Source organism: Sceloporus undulatus, chromosome 1 (genome assembly GCF_019175285.1).
Source record: "Sceloporus undulatus isolate JIND9_A2432 ecotype Alabama chromosome 1, SceUnd_v1.1, whole genome shotgun sequence".
In the NCBI taxonomy this organism is placed as follows: Eukaryota; Metazoa; Chordata; class Lepidosauria; order Squamata; family Phrynosomatidae; genus Sceloporus; species Sceloporus undulatus.
The window spans coordinates 168480810-168503214 of NC_056522.1; the positions used below are offsets into that span (position 1 = coordinate 168480810).

At 40.7% G+C, this 22405-nt stretch overlaps 2 protein-coding genes across 9 annotated transcripts in view; one reads left to right on the forward strand and one right to left on the reverse strand.

Moving 5' to 3' along the window:
- COPS8 (COP9 signalosome subunit 8) overlaps window positions 1-22405 on the forward strand; it is a 306096-nt gene that overhangs the window by 188616 nt on the left and 95075 nt on the right. The gene's annotated exons all lie outside the window — the stretch shown is intronic.
- Window positions 1-22405, reverse strand: part of COL6A3 (collagen type VI alpha 3 chain) — a 131437-nt gene that overhangs the window by 43292 nt on the left and 65740 nt on the right. For all 8 annotated transcript variants that reach the window (XM_042452754.1, XM_042452746.1, XM_042452739.1 and 5 more), the window contains 17 exons: window positions 21331-21423; window positions 19717-19770; window positions 18123-18194; window positions 17525-17551; window positions 17346-17390; window positions 17191-17244; window positions 16671-16733; window positions 15271-15336; window positions 13894-13947; window positions 11743-11778; window positions 10182-10244; window positions 9104-9166; window positions 7298-7360; window positions 4524-4586; window positions 3836-3886; window positions 164-199; window positions 3-64 (listed from right to left, as the gene is read on the reverse strand). In XM_042452754.1, the coding sequence (XP_042308688.1) occupies window positions 3-64; window positions 164-199; window positions 3836-3886; window positions 4524-4586; window positions 7298-7360; window positions 9104-9166; window positions 10182-10244; window positions 11743-11778; window positions 13894-13947; window positions 15271-15336; window positions 16671-16733; window positions 17191-17244; window positions 17346-17390; window positions 17525-17551; window positions 18123-18194; window positions 19717-19770; window positions 21331-21423 (965 nt within the window). The remainder of the gene's footprint in view (window positions 1-2; window positions 65-163; window positions 200-3835; window positions 3887-4523; window positions 4587-7297; window positions 7361-9103; window positions 9167-10181; window positions 10245-11742; window positions 11779-13893; window positions 13948-15270; window positions 15337-16670; window positions 16734-17190; window positions 17245-17345; window positions 17391-17524; window positions 17552-18122; window positions 18195-19716; window positions 19771-21330; window positions 21424-22405) is intronic.

Consider the following 22405-nt stretch of genomic DNA (forward strand, 5'->3'; position numbering starts at 1 on the left):
CCCTATGACCTCTGCTTCCTTTGGGGCCAGGATCACCAGGGCCGCCACGATCTCCCGGTGTCCCCTGTGGGGGGAAAGCAACAAAGAGTTATCTATCCAGCTGGTGTCAACAAAAGTGGCTGCACTTCAGCTCAAGGAACATAATTAAGATTTTTCAAAGTACCCTTGGTCCTGGATATCCTGGGAAGCCGGGTTCTCCCTGTGAGGAAACAAACAAACAAACAGATTATGCATTGAAGCCTTAGAATTGTAACAGCAAAAAGGCTTAGTTCCTGATCTACTGTCCACTAGGCACTAACAGAATTTTTATGGACTGTGAGACATACCCATCTTCATAGTGTTTACAGGTCCTGTGGAAAGAAGTAGCACGGGAGTTGCCTAGAGGCCCTAAATGTATAGAGATTAATATCCTGGGCATGACTACAGATACTTCTCTAAAGAAGATGGTATTGCAGATTATAGATGGTGTTGATCAACTAATCAATTTTAAAAGCAAAATAACTTGTAGGTGCACTCCCATTGTTCCATGCATCCCCAGAGTGATACCCTGATATGTATGCATGCCAAGTTTCAAGTGACTGTTTGTAATAATCTTGGCTCTACAGCAGGAACAAACACATGGACACATACTGTATTCTCTTTCTTATTTCTATAGATGAATTTTATACTGTATAACCCACATCAGAAATAACAATATGTTTACAGTTTAGAAGTCTCAGCTAGTACAAAATTATGAAACCTAGTTCAAAATTATGAAGCAGTTACCCTTCACATGCCCACTTCGGGGGGCATTCAAAATTTGCTAAATCTTTCACCCTTTTATGAGAATTTGAACATGGGCTACCTTTTGGGGGGAAAAAAGGTTTACTTTTTCTTCTAACCCAGTAATTTTGGAGATGGTTTTTATGGCCATTCCAGATGTATTCTGTAATAAATTTAGGATCCTAGGCCTGTAGCTCAAAGGACAATAATATCCTGTGGAAGTCTACTGCAGTGTATTATCCATTCTCTGTGGCTGCATAAGCCTGGTTGCCAAGATTTGATCTGGTAAGCTGGCCAAAGAATGATAAAATGAGACCCCTTCCATATCAGCATTAGGCCTGCTCCTTTTCAAAATTTGGTGGGTATTGCCTTTCTAACCCCTCTGTCAGAAAAGGGATAAGCTGTTCTTGAGAAATTGTCTGCTTTCATTCATTCCTTTTTTAATCCTTTATTTATTTATTTATTATTTAAAAACAAGGTCTCTCAAAGAGATGAATGAATAAAAAACAATCAAAGCAATACAGAGATGAAAACATTTTTAGAACACATTAAAGTACTCTAAAAATTCTCCAAAGCAGTCTAAAGCAATCCTAGAATCCAGATTTGAAACTGCTAAAACAGCACCTTCAAACATTGGATGCCATCTGGAAACAGCATTGTTTTGGCTGCCCATTGGAAGCTCAAAAGAGATGGGGCCAGCCTTGGGAAGGGAGTTACACAGTCAAAGTGCTGCTAAGGTTTGGTTGCCACCAACCTAACCTCATGAAGCATTGGGAGACACAACAGGGCCTTCCCTGGAGAGCTCAAATTTCTGGCAGGCTCATATGGGAAGAAGCAGCTTTTCAGATATCTTGGCCCCAAGTCATTAGGGATTTGTAGGTCAACAGCAGCACCTTGAATTGAGCTTGGAAGGAAACAAAATCAGTGCAGTTCTTGCAGGACTGGTGTTATATGGCATCTAGAATGCATACCAGTCTGGCTGCTGCATTTTATAGTAGCTGCAGCTTGCACACACATTTCATGGGCAGCCCCATGTACAGCATATTACTGTAATCTAATTGATAGGTCACTAAGGCATGAATCACTGTGACCAGATCTGCCTTTCTGCAGGAATGGTGTAGCTGGTCACCAGCCAAATCTAGGCAAAGACACTCCTGGCCACCACAGCAAATTGGTTTTCCAGAGGCAGCGCTGGGTACAAGAGCACCACCAGGCTACAAACCTGATCTTTCAGAGGCAGAGCAACTCCATCCAGAACAGGCTGCAATCCCAATCCCAGGTTGGTTTTCCTATTGACCAGCAGCACATCTGTCTTGTTTGGATTAAGCCTCAGTCTATTGACTGGCATCAAGTCCTTTACAGCATCCAGAGAATGATTCAGGACTACCACACCTTCCTTGGCATCAGTTGTAAAGGAGAGAAAGAGCTGGATATCATCAGCCTACTGATGACATCTAAACCCAAAGCTCCAGGTGACCTTTCTCAGTGCCTTCACGTAGATGTTAAAAAGTATAGGGACAGTATTGACCCTTTAGAAGCCCCATACACTAGTGGCCAAAAGGCTGAACTACAGGCCCCTAGCTCTGGGGACATTCATCCAAGAAAGACCAGAACCACTGCAAAGCAATGCCTCCAAGTCCCATATCAGCCAAACAACCCAGAAGGATACCATGGCTGATGGTATCAAGTGTCACTGAAAGTCCAGGGAGGACCAATACGGACTCACTCTGCCTATCCAACTCCTAGTAGGGGTCATACACCAAAGCAGCCAAGTCTGTTTCTGTCCCATGAACAGGCCTGAATCCAGGCTAGAATGGATCCAACTAATCTGTTTCATCCAGGAAATCTTGGAACTGTATTGCCACACAACTTAGAAAGGGGAAACTAGAGACTGACTGATGGTTACCTAGAAAGGCGCGGGGTCCAATGAAGGATTTTTTCCCCAGTAAAGGTCTTACAATTGCTTCTTTTACAGAAGTTGGAACATAGCCCTCTTTCAAAGAAGCATTTATACCCACCACCACTCAATTGGCCAGTTGGTCTCTGGCAGCTTTAATTAGGCAGGATGGACATGGGTCTAGCATATTCATTCTTTTAACAAAAGAATTTTTTCATTTCCCTTCTCACAGAATTTTACCTCAAAATATTATCTTGATGTTTTTGTAGAACTCTCTCGTGCAATATATTTTGGCATGGTGTGACCAGAAAAATAGTGCCGAAGTAATATATATTCAAATACATGTATGCCACATATCCTACACAAATATATCTTCATTTCAAAATGCCAGTCACACTTTTGTTTGATTTCCTAAGCTGGGTGCAATATAGAATACCTAGTCTCAGAGGTCATTGACAGCTGGGATCAGTTTAGTCTATTAAGTGTATCAATTTCCCACTTTCATTGTTGTAATTATTATTTATATAGCAATATCAGTATACATGGCACATTATAAACTGCTCTTGCCTTGAAAACTTTAATATGATATTCTAAAATGTGCGTGGAGGACTCACACCCCCGTTTTCCATCCTCAGCACCTCTAACGCTGTTTGTGGGCCTAACATTGGCCAATAAAATCTCCAGAACCGACAGGAGTTATTACTGGCCCATTTTGCCTCTTTGGGGATGTTTTAGGTTGAAGGAGAAAAACAGAAGTAACTTCCAGAGGCTCTTGAGGGATACAAATGACCAGTTTTAAGCCCTAATAATTAGTAGGGGGTGTGTGGGTATGAAGCTTACTAGTAACACTGTAAACTCCAATCTAAAATATACAGTGTGCATTTGTGTGTGTGCGTGCGCACGCACACACACAGGGCACCATTTGGGGAGGAAGGTAAAAGCAAGGGACAGGCTGATGCTCACACTGACATGAGGTGCATTGGGGGAAGAAAATGTTATTTTTATACATCCAGGGAGGTTTCAAGGAAGTAGCAAGATAAAACAAAGAAAGTTCTTGTGTTAGAGGGTAAGACACCTGGCAAGAGACCTTGTGCTCCTTGACATAAATCCCACTTCCACCCAAACCAAGAGTACATTAGATATACTAATGCATGCAAATGTTGAGATTGTGCCTACCCTTCTGCCTTTAGTTCCAGCCTTGCCAACTCCATCACGCCCATCCTCTCCCTACAAGATGCAAAGAGACAGCACATGAGTTTGCAATGCAGTGTCAGCTTCTCTGTAACTTAATACTGTAGAAGCAGTTGTAGTCGTCATCACCGTCATAATCATCATAGAATCGTAGAGTTGGAAGAGACCACAAGGAACTCTCAATCAAAGCATCCCCGATAGATGGCCATCCAGCCTCTGTTTAAAGACCTCCAAGGAAGGAGACACCACTACACTCTGAGGGAGTGTGCTCCTCTGTCAAAAAACTCTTACTGTCAGGAAGTTCCTCCTAATGTTGAAGTGGAATCTCTTTTCCGTAGCTTGTATCCATTGTTCCGGGTCCTGTTCTCTGGAGCAGCAGAAAACAAGCTTGCTCCCAGATTAATCATCTGAGGTTAATCTGTTCTAAAAGTATTCTTTAAAATGGAAAGGTCATTTTGTGAAATGGATATCAAGCCATCGGTGAAGGAGGGCTTTGTTTAAGTGATCAGGCTTCTCAGCATTTCCTAAACAAGTCCTTGGTGATTTTCTACTTCTTTTAACATGGAAATGGTGATTACGTCTCCCATTTTGGGAGAAATGTGGGATATAACTTCAATAAATAAATGACCAACGATTGCAGAACTCACTCAGCAATGTATACAGCAATGCTTACCGTCTCTCCTCGAGGCCCTGGTGGACCGATGGGCCCCTTTGGACCAGGATCACCAGGCTCGCCCTGTAATTGAAAACAGGGTTATTGAAAATTTAGGTTATAAGCTCTCTAGCCAGTAGCCAGGCACTCAGTTTTGCATCAGAAAATCCCTGGTTTGAATTTTGCTACTTTTGCAAGCTTGCCAGGTGACCTGGGGGAAAACCATTCTCTCAACTTTAGCACCCTCATCTGAAATAAAGATATAACAGTACTAGGCTATTTCACAGGTTTGTTGCAAAATTACAATGTGCTTTGAACTCTCTGAAGTGCTTTAAAAATGCCAATTGTTATCACCACCATTATATAATTTTTTCTATATTCTCCCTTTCTGTTTTCTGTAGTTTAGATAGTTCTTACCAGTAAGTGAATAGTCAGCTGTGATATTATTTATTTGCTCTAAATCAGAAACATTAGCTCCATGATGCATAAAAACAACTATTCTAACATCAGAGTGGAACATTTTACACAATAATAATTCAGTAAAGGTTTGAGGGTCAAAGACTTGGCAAAGATCACCTTCTTTAACTTTTCTAAACATACCAATATTATGAATAATAACAATGAGGAAAGGAAATTATCAGGAATTGCATGGATAGAATTACATTCCAGCAGGGGGGATAATTTAATTCAGATTATCTAAATCCTTTACACAAATACTTTTCAGCTTGGATTTTTAAAGAGCTTAAACCGGAAGAGATCCATCTTATTACCACCATAGATGACTTCAAGAAGGCACTTAAGGCGAATCTCTTCTGGCGGGCATATACACCTGATTCTATATAAAACCATAATTAATGCTCCACTCCCAATGACGCTTATAGGACTACAGTTGCTTATATATTTTAAGGAACAAATAGGAATGTTTAATTCAATATTAGTATTTTATAATTTATATTTGTATTGTACTGTATTTTTAATATGATGTAATCCCACTTCGATCTTTGGAGAAGCAGGAAATACAATTATTATTATTATTATTATTATTATTACTGAATGACCAAGTTCTGATTTTGGTTGTTATAATTAACTCTTCCTCTACAAAGAAAGACACATCTAATGATACAAAACAGGAGACTTTTTAAGGCATCAGGGAGCAGTGGGCAAGATACCCTTAAACCACAGCAGATGGAATAGAATTTTTTACTATTTAATTCTTGAAGGAAGCAATGAATAACCATAACCATTTTTTTCCTGCTGCAAGGAAGTCTTCAGGAAATGTGCAGTTTTTGAAGACTACACTCTGTCTGGGACCTATTCTGTGCAAAATATGCATGTGGTATTTCTGTGAAGGAAACAGAATTTTCTGCATAGGAAATAGCGTCTTAAAAAAAAAAAACCATGTGTAAATCTTGGTCCAAAAAAGGATTGTTGTCAGTCCAGTATTTTCCTCACCAGGATTTCCTGACACTTGAGAAACATATTTTTCAACCATTTTTTTGATATTTTCAAATATTCTTTCTATCCCTTCCCTGCAGGGAGAAGCTGAAGACTTGGAACACATATACCCAAACCACAGCCAGCAGCATAAACTTTTATTACAGGTGCTGCTGGCTGATCCCTATCCAGTCAACATCTCTTTGACCTCTTTACATTATATAAAGATTTCTGAGACTTCTTCCCAGATACTCAGTGATCAATATAAAGTGGCCATCCATAGCCACAGATTCTGCATCCACAGATTCCACCATCAACAGATTGAAATCACCACCACCATCACGCTCAATATAAAAAGCAAACCTTGATTTTGCCATTTTATATAATGGACATCATTTTACTATGCAATATATAATGGGACTTGAGCATTCATGGATTTTGATATCCACAGGGGATCCTGGAAATCATCCCCAGTGAATACCAAGGGTCCACTACAAACCTTTCTGCATTTTTTGTATATGAACAAGAGCTAATGTTTTCAGTTTGCATTATAAAATATCTTGTTTATTGTAGAGGAATAATATTTTTTTCTGATCTATGTCAAAACCAAGCAAAATTCATTTTATATACTAGTTATTAAGAAGTTTGGCAACATTATTAGGCATCACATACTACCCAGGCAGAAATCATATAAATATATAACAGGTCAGGATGGGAATCAAGAGGCCCTCCAAATCCCAAAAGCCTTAGCTAGCAGAGCCAAAAGTAAGAAATACTGGGAACTGTATCCAACAACATCTGGAAGGCCTCTCAGTTCTGAACTAGACCTACTATATGTATAGTAATCATTACTATCATATTTATGAATTTCACCGTTATTAAACTGCATGCTGCCAGTCTGCAGAAAAAAAGTGCTGATACCAACTACAAGAGCAGTTACTTCTCACAACTCATTTCAAATGTTAAAGACAGTGTTAGTCCCCAAACTCCAGTATGGGGCTGTACCCGCTGAGTATTAAGGCTGGCTTGGGGGTGGAATCAGGGTGTGGCATCCACATGACGCACACCTCGACTCCATCCCCAGGGTGGTGTGATGCTGCGTGCCACTCCACACAATGCGCAGCATCATAGAGCTCCTCTGGCATGCCTTAAAGCTGTGGCTATTTCACTCTTTCCACTCTGCTTTTTGTGGCTCCTTTTTGCACCTGGAAAGGCCAGATCAGGGCCATGGCATGTGGTTGCCGTGGCCCTAATCCAGCACAGCCGAAGGCAGCTGCAGGCCGCCCCTTGGGGGCAGTCTGCACAGCCCCTATGTCTTTCCTATTTTAAATAAAGATAACTATGCTTCCAGAGTAACTTACCTTTTTACCAAGAGGACCAAGCCTGCCACGCTCCCCAGCAGGTCCAGGTGGACCTCCACCACCCTATGGAAACAAAACTTTCTTATTTATTATGATAGGGGCAATAAAACAAAATATTCCACAATATATAACAACAAGACCACAACTTCTTGTGAAATGTTTTGGGTTAACACTGGGGACAATCTTCTCATAAGCACAAGACTTTAAAATATTTTGAGTGGAATAATTTTCTTGGAAAATGACATTTCTAAATTCATTACATTATTAACCCTACCTCTGCCACATCCTTGCAGATATCAAGGTGCTGCATAACAATGTTATTAAAAACATGCAAAACACAATAAAAACATTTAACAACATTGTAATCAAACAAAAAAGGCAGTAAGTATTGAAGAGGAGGTAAAATGCTAGCAATGCGAAATGAAAATCTCTGGGCAGACAGAAAAAAATCGAGTTGGCACCAAAGCTAATGCTTACTCCTGTGTTGCCACGTATGGTGGTGCCTGATATATTTGTAAAAAAGCGTCCTCTTAATAAGGGAGAGATGCTTCTACAGATATTTGGTGCATTGTATTGGGTGAATTTGCTTAGGACATGACATAGGTTATCTGCAAGAGTAGAAATATGCCCGCATGGAAAATTGGACTTCAGTACACACCATTGTGTCTCCCATATAGCCAGGAAGTGTAATAAATCAGAATTTAGCTTAACTTTCTCAGATTCCTGGCTTTGTTCATTACATCTCAACCAGGAACTGTTGTTTAAAATAAACTCTACTCAATTACCAAACAAATCACCTTCAAACCTTAAGATTCTTTTCCAGTTTGTTTAGCAAACTAGAGTTGATTTTAAAAACCCCTGTCTCAAAACTAATTCACATATAAAAATAAACAAGGAATAATATGGATTTATCCTCCCTCTTGAGCTATGGGGAAATGAAAACTGAGACTTAGGAGCTTATTGCACAGCTTTAAAAAGCGACTTACTGCTGCCTAATTGAATTCTAATTTGGGCTGCATCCGGATACTATCAAACATGTTTCACCGCCAACACTGCCAGGCAGGTGCATCCCAGGTAACCTCTGGCTAGAATCTGAGCTCAGTCGGCCTCTTTTCAAAGCCTGGAGCGTTGGCATTGGCAACATATTGTGTGTGATAGTATCCAGATGCAGCCTGAATTAGAATTCAATTTGGCAGCGGTAAGTCGCTTTTAAAGCTGTGCAATAAGCTTCTATTGTATTATCAAAATTTATTTTATATATTTCTAGGTTGCTTTTAAAGGAAAACTTCCTTCTAAGATGGCTCACATTATTTTTTAAAAAAGTGAAATAAACGCCAACCAGTTAGAAAACAGCAGGCTTTAATAAGATCATCAAACACCCACAACAAAAACAATGAGCCCATTCTGTATCAAAATCTAGAAGGGTTTTAGAAGGCTCCCAGACCCTGGTTGATATGTTCCACAGCTTGCTAGATGTGTAAATGAGACATAATACTATACACCATGTACATATCTAATCTTCTGCCTCAACGTATCTTGGGAGAACCTTGTTTTGTCCCAAACAGTTGATAAGTGTTACCACCTATCACTCAAGAGATCAGTACTCATAGTCCCAGAAGAAAACAAATATACACAAGCATGTTCTAATGAGTTTTTCCAACCAAAAAATGTGCAAAAAATAGAAAATTCATTGTTTTGCACTTTGCTGGCACCTGTGAATGCCCCATAGGCTTCTGTGGTCTACGCCAGGACAGACCTAGAAATCTTATTACCTCCTGGGAAATAAGAATAACAACATGTTTTTACCCTTGGACCAGGGATGCCTTGCTCTCCTCGAAGACCAGGAGTTCCATTTGGTCCAGGTGGTCCCTACATAAATAAGCAAATATAAATATTTGTGGTATAAGATATACATTATAAAAACATCACCTTCCTCAATATTGCCAATATTCTTAGTTGGAACATTACTTGAACCCGCATGAAAAGAGAAATCACTAATTATCATCAATTGCTGCTCCTGTGAATATCCGGCTTATCATCTTATCATGCATATGTTTAGAGTGCTTGCATTTCATGGCTGTTTGGCTCCACTATTTACAACTGAATATGATTTCATTCATCTCACATAGTCAGCTCTAGTCTACCAAAGCCTGGGGAACAATACATCTGTTGCTTTGAAGCACTCTCCTTTTCCTTACTTTTTTCTTCAACAGATAACTCCCACACTAGGATGTGCTGAGTTAAATTATTCATTCCCACAGGGAAGAACAAATTATTTAATTAATTTTCTCTCTGCTGCCAGATGTCTTAAACTAATGACGTTTAGAAAGTATCACATGTGGGGAGAAAATCTCTGGCAAGGGATGGGGGAATTCCTTCTGGCCCACCCTCACTCAGCATCTGGTGAGGGGGAGGCAACCATGGATCTGGAAGACTACAAACTATCCTCAGCTGTCTTCTTCACCACCACTACCACAATCACCTACACCAGTGATGGCGAATGTTTTTGGGACCGAGTGCCCAAACCGCAACCCAAAACCCACTATTTATATCAAAGTGCCATGTCCCTCTGGCTTTCTAGTAACAAACTCTGGCAAACTCTGTGCTGGGGCAATGGCATGTGTGCCCACAGAAAGGGCTCTGAGTGCCAGAGGTTCACCATCACTGACCTACACCATACAACAATGTGAGGAGAGATAGAAGAATCCAAGAATCTCGAGGTTCTAGCCAGGATCCTGACTGGGATGCTCCCCCCCCCCCAAAAAAAAATCTCTTCCTCACTTCTTTTCCACAGACATTTGGATAGTTTTTTCCATTTTTATTCCCACCTACCCACTGGAATTGCCATGTTAATTGTCCCTTGAAGTAAGCAATAAAATCTCACCTGTGGTCCTCTGGTACCCTGTTCTCCCACTGCTCCAGGTGGACCTGGTGCACCTTTGTTTCCCTAAAATATAATACAGTAATTAAGTAAACAATGTGCTGGGAAACGATGGGTGGTAGATTTAAAACAAACAGAATAGATTGCATCTTTACACAAGAGATTATAAAATTATGAAAGCCACTTCTATAAGACGTGGTAATGAAAACTAACCCCACTGGAAGGTTCATATGCCTGCTGATCTGAAAATGTTCAGCCTCCATTTTCCCCCATAGCAGGGTAGGTGATGCACATAGGCTCCACACACACAACATAAATGTCTCCCAAGGCGAGGCTATAGGGCCAGTTGTATGCTAATTGGCCTCCATACAAATTGGCAGACAATGACAACATGTACAGCAGGGATGGGCAACTGCGAGGGATTCAATCTTGCATGGGGGGAGATATTTCACATAAAAAAATCAATTGACAGCAAATGGGGGTGCATTTGTGCTTCTGGGGAGCTGCATGCAACCCACAGACCATACTTTTTTCATCAATGGCATATAACTATAGGTACACAAGTTTCCCTGCTACAGAAATTTGCTGTGTACACAGGTGAGGGAGGAATGGGTCTGTGTGACACAGCCCCACTCCATGGCTGCATGTTCAGGCAACCAAGAATGTCAATGCCTGAAAAGACTGGTGACTTGCAACAGAAAGAGCTGGGGATTGAATTGTTTTTCCTGTTGTGGCTAAACTGTGCCTTCATTCTACATAGAATGACATATATACAGCCTCCAGCTTGAATTCAGCTTGTCTCTTCTCAGATCCCAACCAATACTTCAGACATCTGTGAAACATACATGTCGCCACATGTATCATCACAACTGCTTTGTATAAATGAGTAATGAACATGAGGAGTTCCTAAACAGTTCCATTAACTATTCTACTGTTTCTTGTTGGGATGCCTTCCAATTACATATTTCTCAAGCACATTTTTCTCAAACAAATGTGACACATATACAGTTTCTATTTAATAATAGTTTGTTTGTATTTTGCTGATTTATAGCTTCCAAATTTGGTGGGGTGTGTGTCAACTTTTGTAAAAAAAAAAAAATTAAAATGCTTTTAATTTGTGAACTGTCTTGGGTCCCATTCTGGGAGAAAGGAGAAATGAAATGAAATAAATAATAAACCTTTACAGTTATGGATTTTCTTAGATTTGGCTCTGTTTTTATCTATGTACATACACATTCCTGAGCACATACACATACACACACACACACACACACACAAAGCCATGTACATTGATCATGTACAATCATGAGGTACGGCATTAACCAAATTTATTTACCCACTTGTCCAATTTGAGGTCTGCAAGATGATCAGCAGATGAGTAAATATGCCTTTTGGTTTCCCATCACAGGGAAGAAATGGCAAAGAGCTCATTCCTTTTTAAATTATATGCAAATAAACATACACAGCTCAAGATGTGATTCTCTGAATAATGTACAGAAACATGTTTTAGTCAATGGGGAAATGTGTGCTAAAATGTGTATCTGAAAAAACCAACACCACTCACTTTGTTTCCTGGAGATCCTCTTCTTCCAAATCCTCCCTGAAAATCAACAAAACATAGCCACAAACAGTTAGGCAAAGTTATTTCTAGATACTACTCCTGCTCCATTCTTCTCCTGCCATTTGGATCCTTTTTTTTTTAAATTAAAATATTGCCATGGGGTAGATGGTGGTTTTCCTGCTTCAGGGAAAGATCATAACTGAACTCAGCGGGAAGCACAGGACTCTTGGGAGTCAGGTTCTCCATCAGATCTTAGGAGTGGGAGTGAGGTTAAACAGTCTATCATTTTATTTTTCCTCCTCTTTGGATCATTTCCCAAACACTCAAGCAAAGTATTGTTGGGACCTCTTAGACCCGGCTAAATCAATCTAGTCCTTAAATTCCCAAGTGATGCACACAAAATGGCTCCATCCATGACAGCACCCATTTTGCCTTCCTCAAGTCCAAGCTCCCTTGTGAATGCCATATTTCATGGAAGCAGGCAACATCTTTCTTCCTTTGAAATAATTTCCACTCATTAGAAAAGCTGTGTATCTTTTACAATGGTATCTATAGGTTCCTATCATGCCACCCGTATCTGTTGTGATAGTTCCAGCGTTTACTGACATTAAAAACACAATGTGCAGATCTTCAAGTCCAAATGTGTTTGTGCCGATTTGCCATATCTGCTCATCCCTGCCATCTCTCTATAGCATTCCTGGAAAGTTTTACAAATTCCAGAATCTTAAGTTTCTCATGCTGTGTAACAAGCAGCTCAGGGCAACTGAATGCTGGAGCCTGTATCCAATACTATACAGTACTTTGATTCTGTAGGGACTTCAGTCAGCCTCTGCTTTTCCCACTGTTCTAATAATGGAAGCTTAAAAGATACTTACAAATTGTCTTCTCTATGACAAGAAAGTGTGTCTTGACACACTGAAGTAAGCCATGGAGCTTTACAATGCTTAAATGTCACAAGATTTTTTTCACATTTCAGAACTTCTTGTGAAAATTTCATTTGACAAAACACAGTGAGGGAGTGGTCTAAAAGGAGCTTTTGTGTAGAGTATAGTACTTTTTAAAACATACAAAATACACTGCACAATTTTCACAAAGAAGTCCTGAATTGTGAAAAATTATTGAAAAATGTTCAAAAACTCTCACCCAAAGGATGGAGACACATACACACACACACACACACACATTGTTCTTTCATATGAGAACAAAATAGGCAAATACATTGCGCACTCACAATGAATTAAAGAACCTTCTGTCAATGGAGGGATACTACACCCAGTTTTTGTCATGGGAGTAGGAGGCAATGCAGAGAAGTGGAGAGAACACAACTGCAGAGCCAGAGGTTCTTCGCCCCTACTAGCACCCCACTAATGACATTTCTTTATTTTATACATTGTAATGTTCGCATAGAATTGATTATGATGGTGGCAACACTAATAATGATGATGAAGTACCTTAACCTCTGAAGTTAACTTGAATCCCCTCATACACTTGAAAAACATAGGGGGAGATTGCAAGATTGCACCAGATAATCTACTCCTACGTGCTGCCTGTGCTCTGCATTTTAAAAAAAAAAATATTGTTCAAGACCACCCTGAAATCAAATTTGGTAAAGGTCTGCATTTTTTTAAAATGGGAAAATATTGAAAAAGTAAATACATCTTATGTTCTGCCATTTTAATTAAAGGTAAAGGTAAACAATTCCCCTTGACATGACATGCCTGTCTGGTCATCACCTACTGTAGGGGGTGGTGCCCATCCCGGTTACTAAGATGAAGGAGCCAGCATTGTCTGAAGGTGACTCTAGTGGTCATGTGGCCAGCATGATTGCACAGAATGTGTTGCCGTCCCACCAAAGTTTATCTACTTCCCACTACTTTTCTACTTGCACTTTTACATGCTTTTGAACTGCTAGGTTGACAGAAGCTGGGATCAGTGACGAGAGCTCACTTCATCACGTGGGACTTGGTCCTCAAACTGCCAGCCTTCCAACCTTTATGAACATCAGAATTGGCATCTTAACCTCTAGGCCACTGCATCCCCTTTAATCTTCACAATATTCCAGCCATACCATTACATACTGTGAACCATCAGTCAGCAGCAAGACAAAACAGCAAGTGTATGTATGTGGGCAAGTATGTAATCAACAAGACTCACATTCCTTCCAGGTCCTCCTGGGGCTCCTGCTGGTCCATCTCCTCCAGGTTCCCCCTGTGAGAGACAAAATCCATAGGTGATTATGAGTCAACCCACAGGAGTCAACACAGGACACTCAGAAGCACTTTTTTGGAATCATCCATTTCTTTATTGTTGTTGTTGTTACCCATCTTCGAGTTGGTCTCAGGTCATGGTGACCCTGTGGATGAGACATCTCCAAGACTTCCTATCCTCCACTATTCTTCTAAGTTCTTGTAAATTAATATCCGTGACCTTCTTAACTGAGTCCATCCATCCATCCAGCATACGGTCTTCCTCTCTTTCTACTTACCTCCACCTTGCCTAATATTGTTGTCTTTTTAAATTATTCATGCCTTCTCATGATGTGAATTATGACAGCCTCAGTTTAGTCATCTTTGCCTCCAGGGAAATTTCAGGCTTGATCTGTTCTAGGACCCACTTATTTGTTCTTTTTGCTATTCAGCATTCTTCTCCAGCACCACATCTCTAATAAACACAGATGGGTGGGAAGCTAATTCTAGGGTTGGGAGCGCACAGCAACTGCACACTCTGGAATCCTAGTATACATGGATTATGGCATCATGGCAGCCTCCAGTCCACACGTGGGCCGCCATGATGCTGCCGCCGCTGTGCACTGTCATGACATTGCCGACAGGAAGTGGCGTCATGTTGGCCCCCTTTGCTGTTTGTGACACCACAAAAAAGAAGCCACTCTAAGCAATTTCTTTTTGGCGGTGTGTCTGTTCTGCAGCACAGATGCCTGGCAAAAACGAGCTGAATGGACACAGCTGTCTGTACTGCTCCATACTTTTTGTCTATTTTCTTAACTGCCCAGCTCTCACATCCATACATGATGATAGAGTACAGTGGCTTGTACGATTCTAACTTTCATACTTAGTTTTATATCTTTGCTCTTTAGGAGCTTTTCTAGTTCTTTCATAGCTGCCCTGCTCATTCTTAGTCTTCTTCTGATCTTTTTGACTACAGTCCCCATTCTGACCAACGCTTGATCCAAGGTATAGGAACTCTATTACTATTGGTTTTTTGTGGTTTTTTCAGGCTATGTGACCATGTTCTAGAAAATTTTCTTCCTGACATTTCGCCAGCATCTGTGGCTGACATCTTCAGAGAAAGAAGAAAATTTTCTACAACATGTCCGCATAGCCCGAAAAACCCACAAAAAAACCATGGATGGCAGCCATGAAAGCCTTCAACTTCTATTACTATTTATATTTCTCCATTGTCTAGGTTGAATTTGTGAATATCCTCCTTAATCATTATTTTTGTTTTCTTTATATTCAACAGCAAACCTGCCTTTGTACTTTCATCACAGCCCAAATCTGTTGAAATATTTACCGTTGGTCCAAGTTCACCCTTTGAGCCTCTGGGTCCTCTCTGAGTGGCATCAGTCCCTGAGGTACCCTAGAAGCAAACAAAAAAAAGAGAGAAACAAATAGAAATCATAGTGAGCCTTCTGCTGCCAAGTGTTCCTAGTGAGTAGAATAAGACTTAGAACAGTGAGGTATCACTTACAAACGCAGCATACCCATAAACTGACTGGATATGTTTGTAACACCCTCTGCCTTTCAGGCATGTTGTGAAGGTGCCACAAGGTATACTGTCCTGTATGCTGCCTTGAGTGCTTAAAAAACATCTAGGACAAAAGTGCAATAAGTCTATGGATCTACTGCATGTTGGATTAAATGGAGGTTTTGGCACTGTTTCTCCAGTCTGTTCTGACAGCTCCCATACTGAACCATACTGAATTGAAAACAATGTTTTCAATGGCTAAATGTTTTATGGGCTAAAATAATCACAGTTGTATTTGTTTCCTCTCATATATTTTAAATATAAGGCAGCAAAAAGACATTTTAAAAATGAATCATACTGGATTTTGCTATGTGCAGTGGATTTTTTTCCAGATCTGGAGCAAGGCAAAGAAAGGTCAGGCAAGATTAGAAGTGACCAATGTATAAAGCTTTCAACAGACATTCAAAATGGGAGCAGTTGTATGCATGCTGGTAGTTGCCTGGGACAACCCTGCTTGGCCCCAGAATCTTCCTCACGTTGTATTTGGAGGATCACAGAACTATTTTTAAGACCAATTGATACAGTTTCAATCTGGTACAGATTAAAGCTGTACCAATTTCAATCTGGTACAGTAATCGGTGTAACCAGTTTCAATCACAGAAACTATGAACAATTTGGCAAAGTTTATCTAAAACATTGCCTTTACCTATCCACAAGCCTGTCCATGTCTTAAGATAGATATTGGAGAGTCTGCTGATTCCCTCCCTATTAAGATCAGTTAGAATGGGAGGCTTGACCTAAAACCTAAGTGTGATTTGCACTTTGGTATATACCCCTTCAGAAAATGCCTTCAAGATACAGTACGCTTGTTCAATTTGACTTTTAGAGAAGATGATTAGCTGTATGTTGTTGTTCTAAAATAGTAGTTGCTAGCCTTTTAGGGTTTTTTGTTGCTGTTGTTCTTATTTCATATTGGCCTACATGTGTGTAGTAAGAAGTCTCTGGTTGTTAAAGCTGTGTTTACTTGGTTTTTATATGGGGAGTAACATTTTTAATTTTGTAACTACTTATGTAATCCCTATTGTCCTGTAAACTAGTGTATGTATATTGTATCTTTTAAATGAAAAAGGGACTTTTGGTTAATAGCTCAGTGATAACTTCTCATGCCCCTACTGTTCCTGTGTTAAAATCTATGAAGATCCTTCATAATTGTTCAGCATATTTACCGGATCTCCTCGCAATCCACGGTCGCCTCGCTCTCCTCTTTCTCCTTTGACTCCTTTGCCACCCTGCAAAGATATTTCCATAATATCATAGATTTGAAAAGTGTTGCAGACATTCTGTAGCAAGGGTGCTACTCTTGATTTTGAGAACCATGCATGCAGCACCTGAATTTTCTACCAAGGGGAAGAGCTGGATGAAGCATTCCACCTTGCAGTGCATGGCCTCTCCAAGACTGTGGGCTATAATTCTTCAGTCAAGGATTCTGTAATTTCAAATGAAACAACCCCACATGAGGCAACACAATGGGAATAGTAAGCAACAATATGTGTGAAAGTGGGTTTTTTTTTCTGATACAGGACCAAGGATGTGTTGTTGCCCATGCAAGATCTACTGAGGCCTCATGCCACTATGCCACCACATGCATATTGCTTTAGTTGCTGTGAGTGCTACTTCCATTTCTGGAGTTATGCTTTCCCTAATGCACCTTAACTTTTCTGGAGTAATAAATAGCATGAAACTTACACGTCTGCCAGGACTCCCTCTCTCCCCAGGAGAACCTGGAAGGCCTCGATTTCCCTAGAAAAAGCAATCATGTCAGTTGTATTTAATCAAAGCCTATTTCTGAGCAGAAAACATGTACTTTCTTTAAAAGAACAAATGTAACTCAGGCAACTTACTTCTTCCCCATCTATTCCATCAAGGCCTATCTCTCCCACATCACCCTAGAGAAGCAAAGAAAGTAATTATTATAGTGCAAAGAATTAGCTGTACAAAAAACTAGCACTAAAAAGATACAGGGCAGGCACATTAATATCCTCCTCACCTTAGCTCCCAAATGCTTTAAATATTTACATACCTTTTCTCCTGGGAACCCACGACTCCCCTAGAGAGAAAACAAAGAAGAAAATTATTAATGCTAGGGAAGATCACCTGAATTTTCTGTTTTCCCAGAAGAATTTGACTAAATTCAAAGTCTCAAAATAACAGAAAGTTTTTTGAATCACTAACATAATGAGCCACTCCATCCCTTCATGCACTCTACTTCATCCTCCATGGGTGTGCACCACTCCAGTCCCACTGCATGCGCTTGCTCTATCCCCCACACATCATCCCAGCTTTTTCCAGAAAGGAACTCTAAACCAAAGAGCCTGCTTGGGGAGAGGGAGCTTGCACCTTCACCGGAAGTCCCGCCCTCAAACACCACCAGAATTCCCACCCTCTGAAGTCCTCCCCACACACACACCAGGGATCACCTGGTGTGGGAACGCCACAGATCTAAGGAAGGGATAATACATGAGCAGCCAGAAAGTATCCCATTTTCTATCTTATTACAGATATTGGTTTTTACTAGCTTACTCTGGAATTCTACAACTTGATCTTCCATTTGTTTATATATTGATAAGTATGCATCAGAATTGATGCTATTTTGTAAAGTTTGGTGCTAGTTTCAGTACCTTAGTTCCTCTTTCACCAGGGCAGCCTTGGAATCCCTGAGTTCCATTTATTCCTGGTGGTCCACGTTCACCCTGTTAAAAGAAAGAAAGAATGCAAGAATTTTTTGTGGTTTTGGTCATAGATGGACTTCTTAGTGATGGCAGTGAAGTATAATTACGAGGAAGGGATGTGTATTAATTTTGTACTCCCTGCAGCTGCCATATCTTTGACTCAGGATTGCACTGCTCACTTAATGGAATATCTACTGTGCATGAAATCACAATGCCCTAGTTTCAGTAGCACAGTAGGAGTTTCTAAAAACCTGTAGCCAATAACAGTTTTTTTTAAAAAAAAATGTTAAGTCTTGTTTAAATATGATATTTGTTGCTAGTTACTGCCTAGTTAGTTTATACATATTTTCTCTGGATAATCAGTTCATCAATATAACAGTCTGAATCCTATTGTTAGTCATGACTACAGCAGATCCAGTGAATCTCTGTGATATACTTGTGTATTGACTCACCTTTCTATATTGGATTCAGTGGGTTTGCCCTTATTGAGACTAACCAGGCAGATACTGTTCAAAACATGGGACAGCATTATTTTTACATATTCTACAGTTGTGTGGAAACATTCTGCCTGGGCCTCTATATCTATGATATCTATGGATTCTTCTTTCCCCCCAACCAGCTGACTCTGGATTACTCTCCAATGAGTCCTGTCCTTAGGATTCTTTCTTATCTTTCCTTATAAATTAAATATAAGTAAGATGTCATTTTCCAGAGCAGATGAGAAATGCCAGTTGTCTCAGGTTTGACTCTTCTGAGAAAAAGAGGAGGGGGTTGATGATAAAAGGTAAAGGTAAAAGTAAAGGTTTCCCCTTTGATAAGGTTGTCAAATCATGTGCAACTGAAGAGGGTGGTGCTCATCTCCATTACTAAGCCGTAAAGCCAGCGTTGTCAAAGACGACTCCATGGTCATGTGGCCAGCATGACTGAACGAAACGCTGTTACCTTCCTACCAGTATTTATCTACTTGCACTATTACATGCTTTTGAACTGCTAGCTTGGCAGAAGCTAGGACTAGTGATGGGAGCTCACTCCATCATGTGGCACTTGGGTTTCCAACTGCCAATCTGCAAACCTTGCAGTCTTCAAAGTGTGCATCTTAACCACTCAGCCACCACATCCTGGCTGATAATTAATGATAACTATATTAATTATTAACTATATGCGATGATAATTTAATAAAAATACTCCATAGAACAGGACCAGGGGATCTGCCTGGCACATGGGTCATTTGGGCATGAGCTGCTGCAAAAAAAATCTATGGGATAAAGATGACAGGCCAGAGGAATTGTAGTGTTGGTTATCTGTCATATATAAATACAGGATAAATCTGCACCACTATGTTCTATTTGTTTGGGGATTGTATGCTTTGTAATCCCTTCTTTTTCTTCATCCTGTTTCCTTTCAGCATCATCCTGTTTCCCCATAATTAGCTGAAGGGCAAGGAGAGACACACCTGAAGTTAAAAGTACTTTCCCCTTTAATTTCATTCTTCATTATTTCTCTAGGCAATAAATGTCCAGTCACTTAACAAAAGTTCACTCACCGGTCCACCTTCATCTCCTGGGTAGCCTCTGTAGCCATTTTCCCCTGGAACTCCCTTTGAAAAGACACAGAGAAAGCACACACAAGGTTTATGTTTACATTTTTACACATCTGCATGAAAATCTCTTCTAATAGCCTCTATCCTCTCCTTTAATCTCCATTCAAATTTTACTGAGCTTTTACAAAGAACAAAACCACAAATATCTACTGCACTATTCCTTGTATAAATAGTAAATTAACTGCACTAAACAAATAATCTGATTATGATCTCAACCAATCTTGGTTTGGTATGTATATCCAAATTTATGAACTGACTTGAATAGCACTGATCTCTTCCTCTTATAACTTTTGAAGATTTGCAGCCAGATGGTGTTGAGCTTGTCTCTTCCACCTAAAGTGCTATCATTGTATCTTTGACATAAACAGATTGCAACTCAAAAGGATGCACAGAATTTGAACCAAATAGCAAAAGTTTGGGTTCATCAGCATTTTATTTGCTATCAGCCCATCATCAAGCAATGCCAAGCTCAGGCTTTGGTCAAATGAGGATACTGCCCACAGTACCAATAAATTTTTTCTAACCCAAAAGTGGAATTTATGACTTTTGCTAGCTTAGGTGCTGAAATGAAATTTCACACCAATTTTAAATTTGGTAACGTTATAATTAAAGACCACTTTAGCTAATATCTGGGAGCACAGATCTTTAGGAAAGATTAACAAAGGGGTGAAGTAGATGGGGCTAAAAGAGTAGCCAGTGGCTGCTGCTGCCCCGATTGCTGCAGGACCATCATGGGACCATGGCAAATGGAAGCAATAGTCCCAAGGGCACCTGCTGCCATGGTCCTGAATGGGCCGTGAAAAGGAGCAGTAAGAAACTGCTCTTTTGCAGCTGGTTTGGGGCCGCATTTGGTGGCCCTGGCATAGCCTCTGTATGATCTCCACATGGCCTCTGGTCTACCCCCTGAATAGCCCAATGGTGACACTTTTGTGCTGTCTGTTTGAGGTCGTAGATACAATATAAGGGTCAGAAGAAGAAAAAAGGTTTGATGCAAGACAGCTACTCAACAGTGTGGCCAAATAACCAATTTTAATTTCCCCCTTTAATCCACCTCATCCCCACCTCTGCTTTGGAAAGTCCCTTCTGATTCAGAAGTGGCTTGCTATGGGACATACAGTATGTTCTATAATCACTTCAACAGTGGGGTAGTTAATCCATTGTCATTTAGTCTATACTTTAGTCCAGGGGTAGGCAACCTTTTTGAGCCGGGGGCCGGGTTGCTGTCCCTCAGACAACTGGGGGGCCAAACTCAAAATGGCGCCCAGAGCAGTGCAGAAGCTGCGGCGGGGCGGCAATTGGCAGCAGGACCGGGCTGGGGCCGGTCCCAAAGCCTCGCTGGGCTGGATCCGGCCCACGGGCCGTAGGTTGCCAACCCCTGCTTTAGTCTAAACTTTAAAGCACCCATCCAGGGCACTGGACTTTTTTTAGGACTGTAACTCTTCCTTTTAGATACCATGATACTTTTGCTGTGCAAAACTAGTGGTATGATCTTTTGCATCCATGTCAAAAGCCATCAGATTGGATTTGGATTTCCAGAGAGCTGGCTAAAAATCTTACCTTTGGCCCAAATGAACCTGGCAATCCTCTGTCTCCTCGCTCTCCAGAGCATTTGCATGGGACCCCACAGCATGCCTTTTCTGCAATATTGTCCTATAGGAAAAGAAATAAAAGCTATGAGTAATTACAAAACAGATTAACTTCTTTTAAAATAAAAGGCATGCAAGCTATTCATGTTCCCCGGAACCATACTTGACAATAAAAACATATCCAAGAAAACAGCCAGGGTTTAATGCATGAACTGGCTAGATTTTTTAAAACCAAATTAGAAATGACTGTTAATAAAATTGGCACCATGTCCTAAAAAGTTAAGATAGGAAACTGGTATGAAATGAAAAGAGAAGATACAAAAAGCACAGACCTACAAGTGGGCAATAATCAGTAGATTTTCATTTTGGAAAACACTTAGTGAAAATGCAAAAAGATGTCTACAAGTAATATGACGGTAAATTAACTCTGAATTAATAATGTGCGGAAAAGTCAGTGAGTGCAAAAAATTAAGAAAAAAAATTGGATATCTGATATATAACTGCAATCCTTCCTCAGCCTTCCAAAGAAGGGACTATGGTGTGGTACAGACCGCCTTTTTGTGCTGTGCTGGCGCCGATTTTAGGGTTAGGGAACACATGGCAACCGGACGGTCCCTAACTGTAGCATGGTGTGGCAGTGCTATAATGGCGGCGTCCCATCCATACGGGTGCCACCACTGTGACATTATCGTGCGCTGCATTCAAACAGAGCCACTTTTCAGTGCACGCATCATTGACGCAGCAACCAAATGGCCACACCAACTATGTAGAGGGGAAAGGGTCCGCTCCTTTGTACCACCGCCCCTGCCGGGGTGCACTGGGCACCTAAGGTTCCAGGGCACCCCTTGCTGCTTCTCTTTGGCCTGGAAAAATGCTGGATTGGGGCCGCAGGGACTGTCGGTGAGGTTGCCCTGGACCCAATCCGGCGCGAACAGGGATGGCTGCAGGCTGCCCCTTTGGGGCAGTCTGTGCCGCGCCTATATTGGAGAGGCACGCTATATTAGAGAGACACTGTAACACTACATCTAACACCAGCACTGTTGACA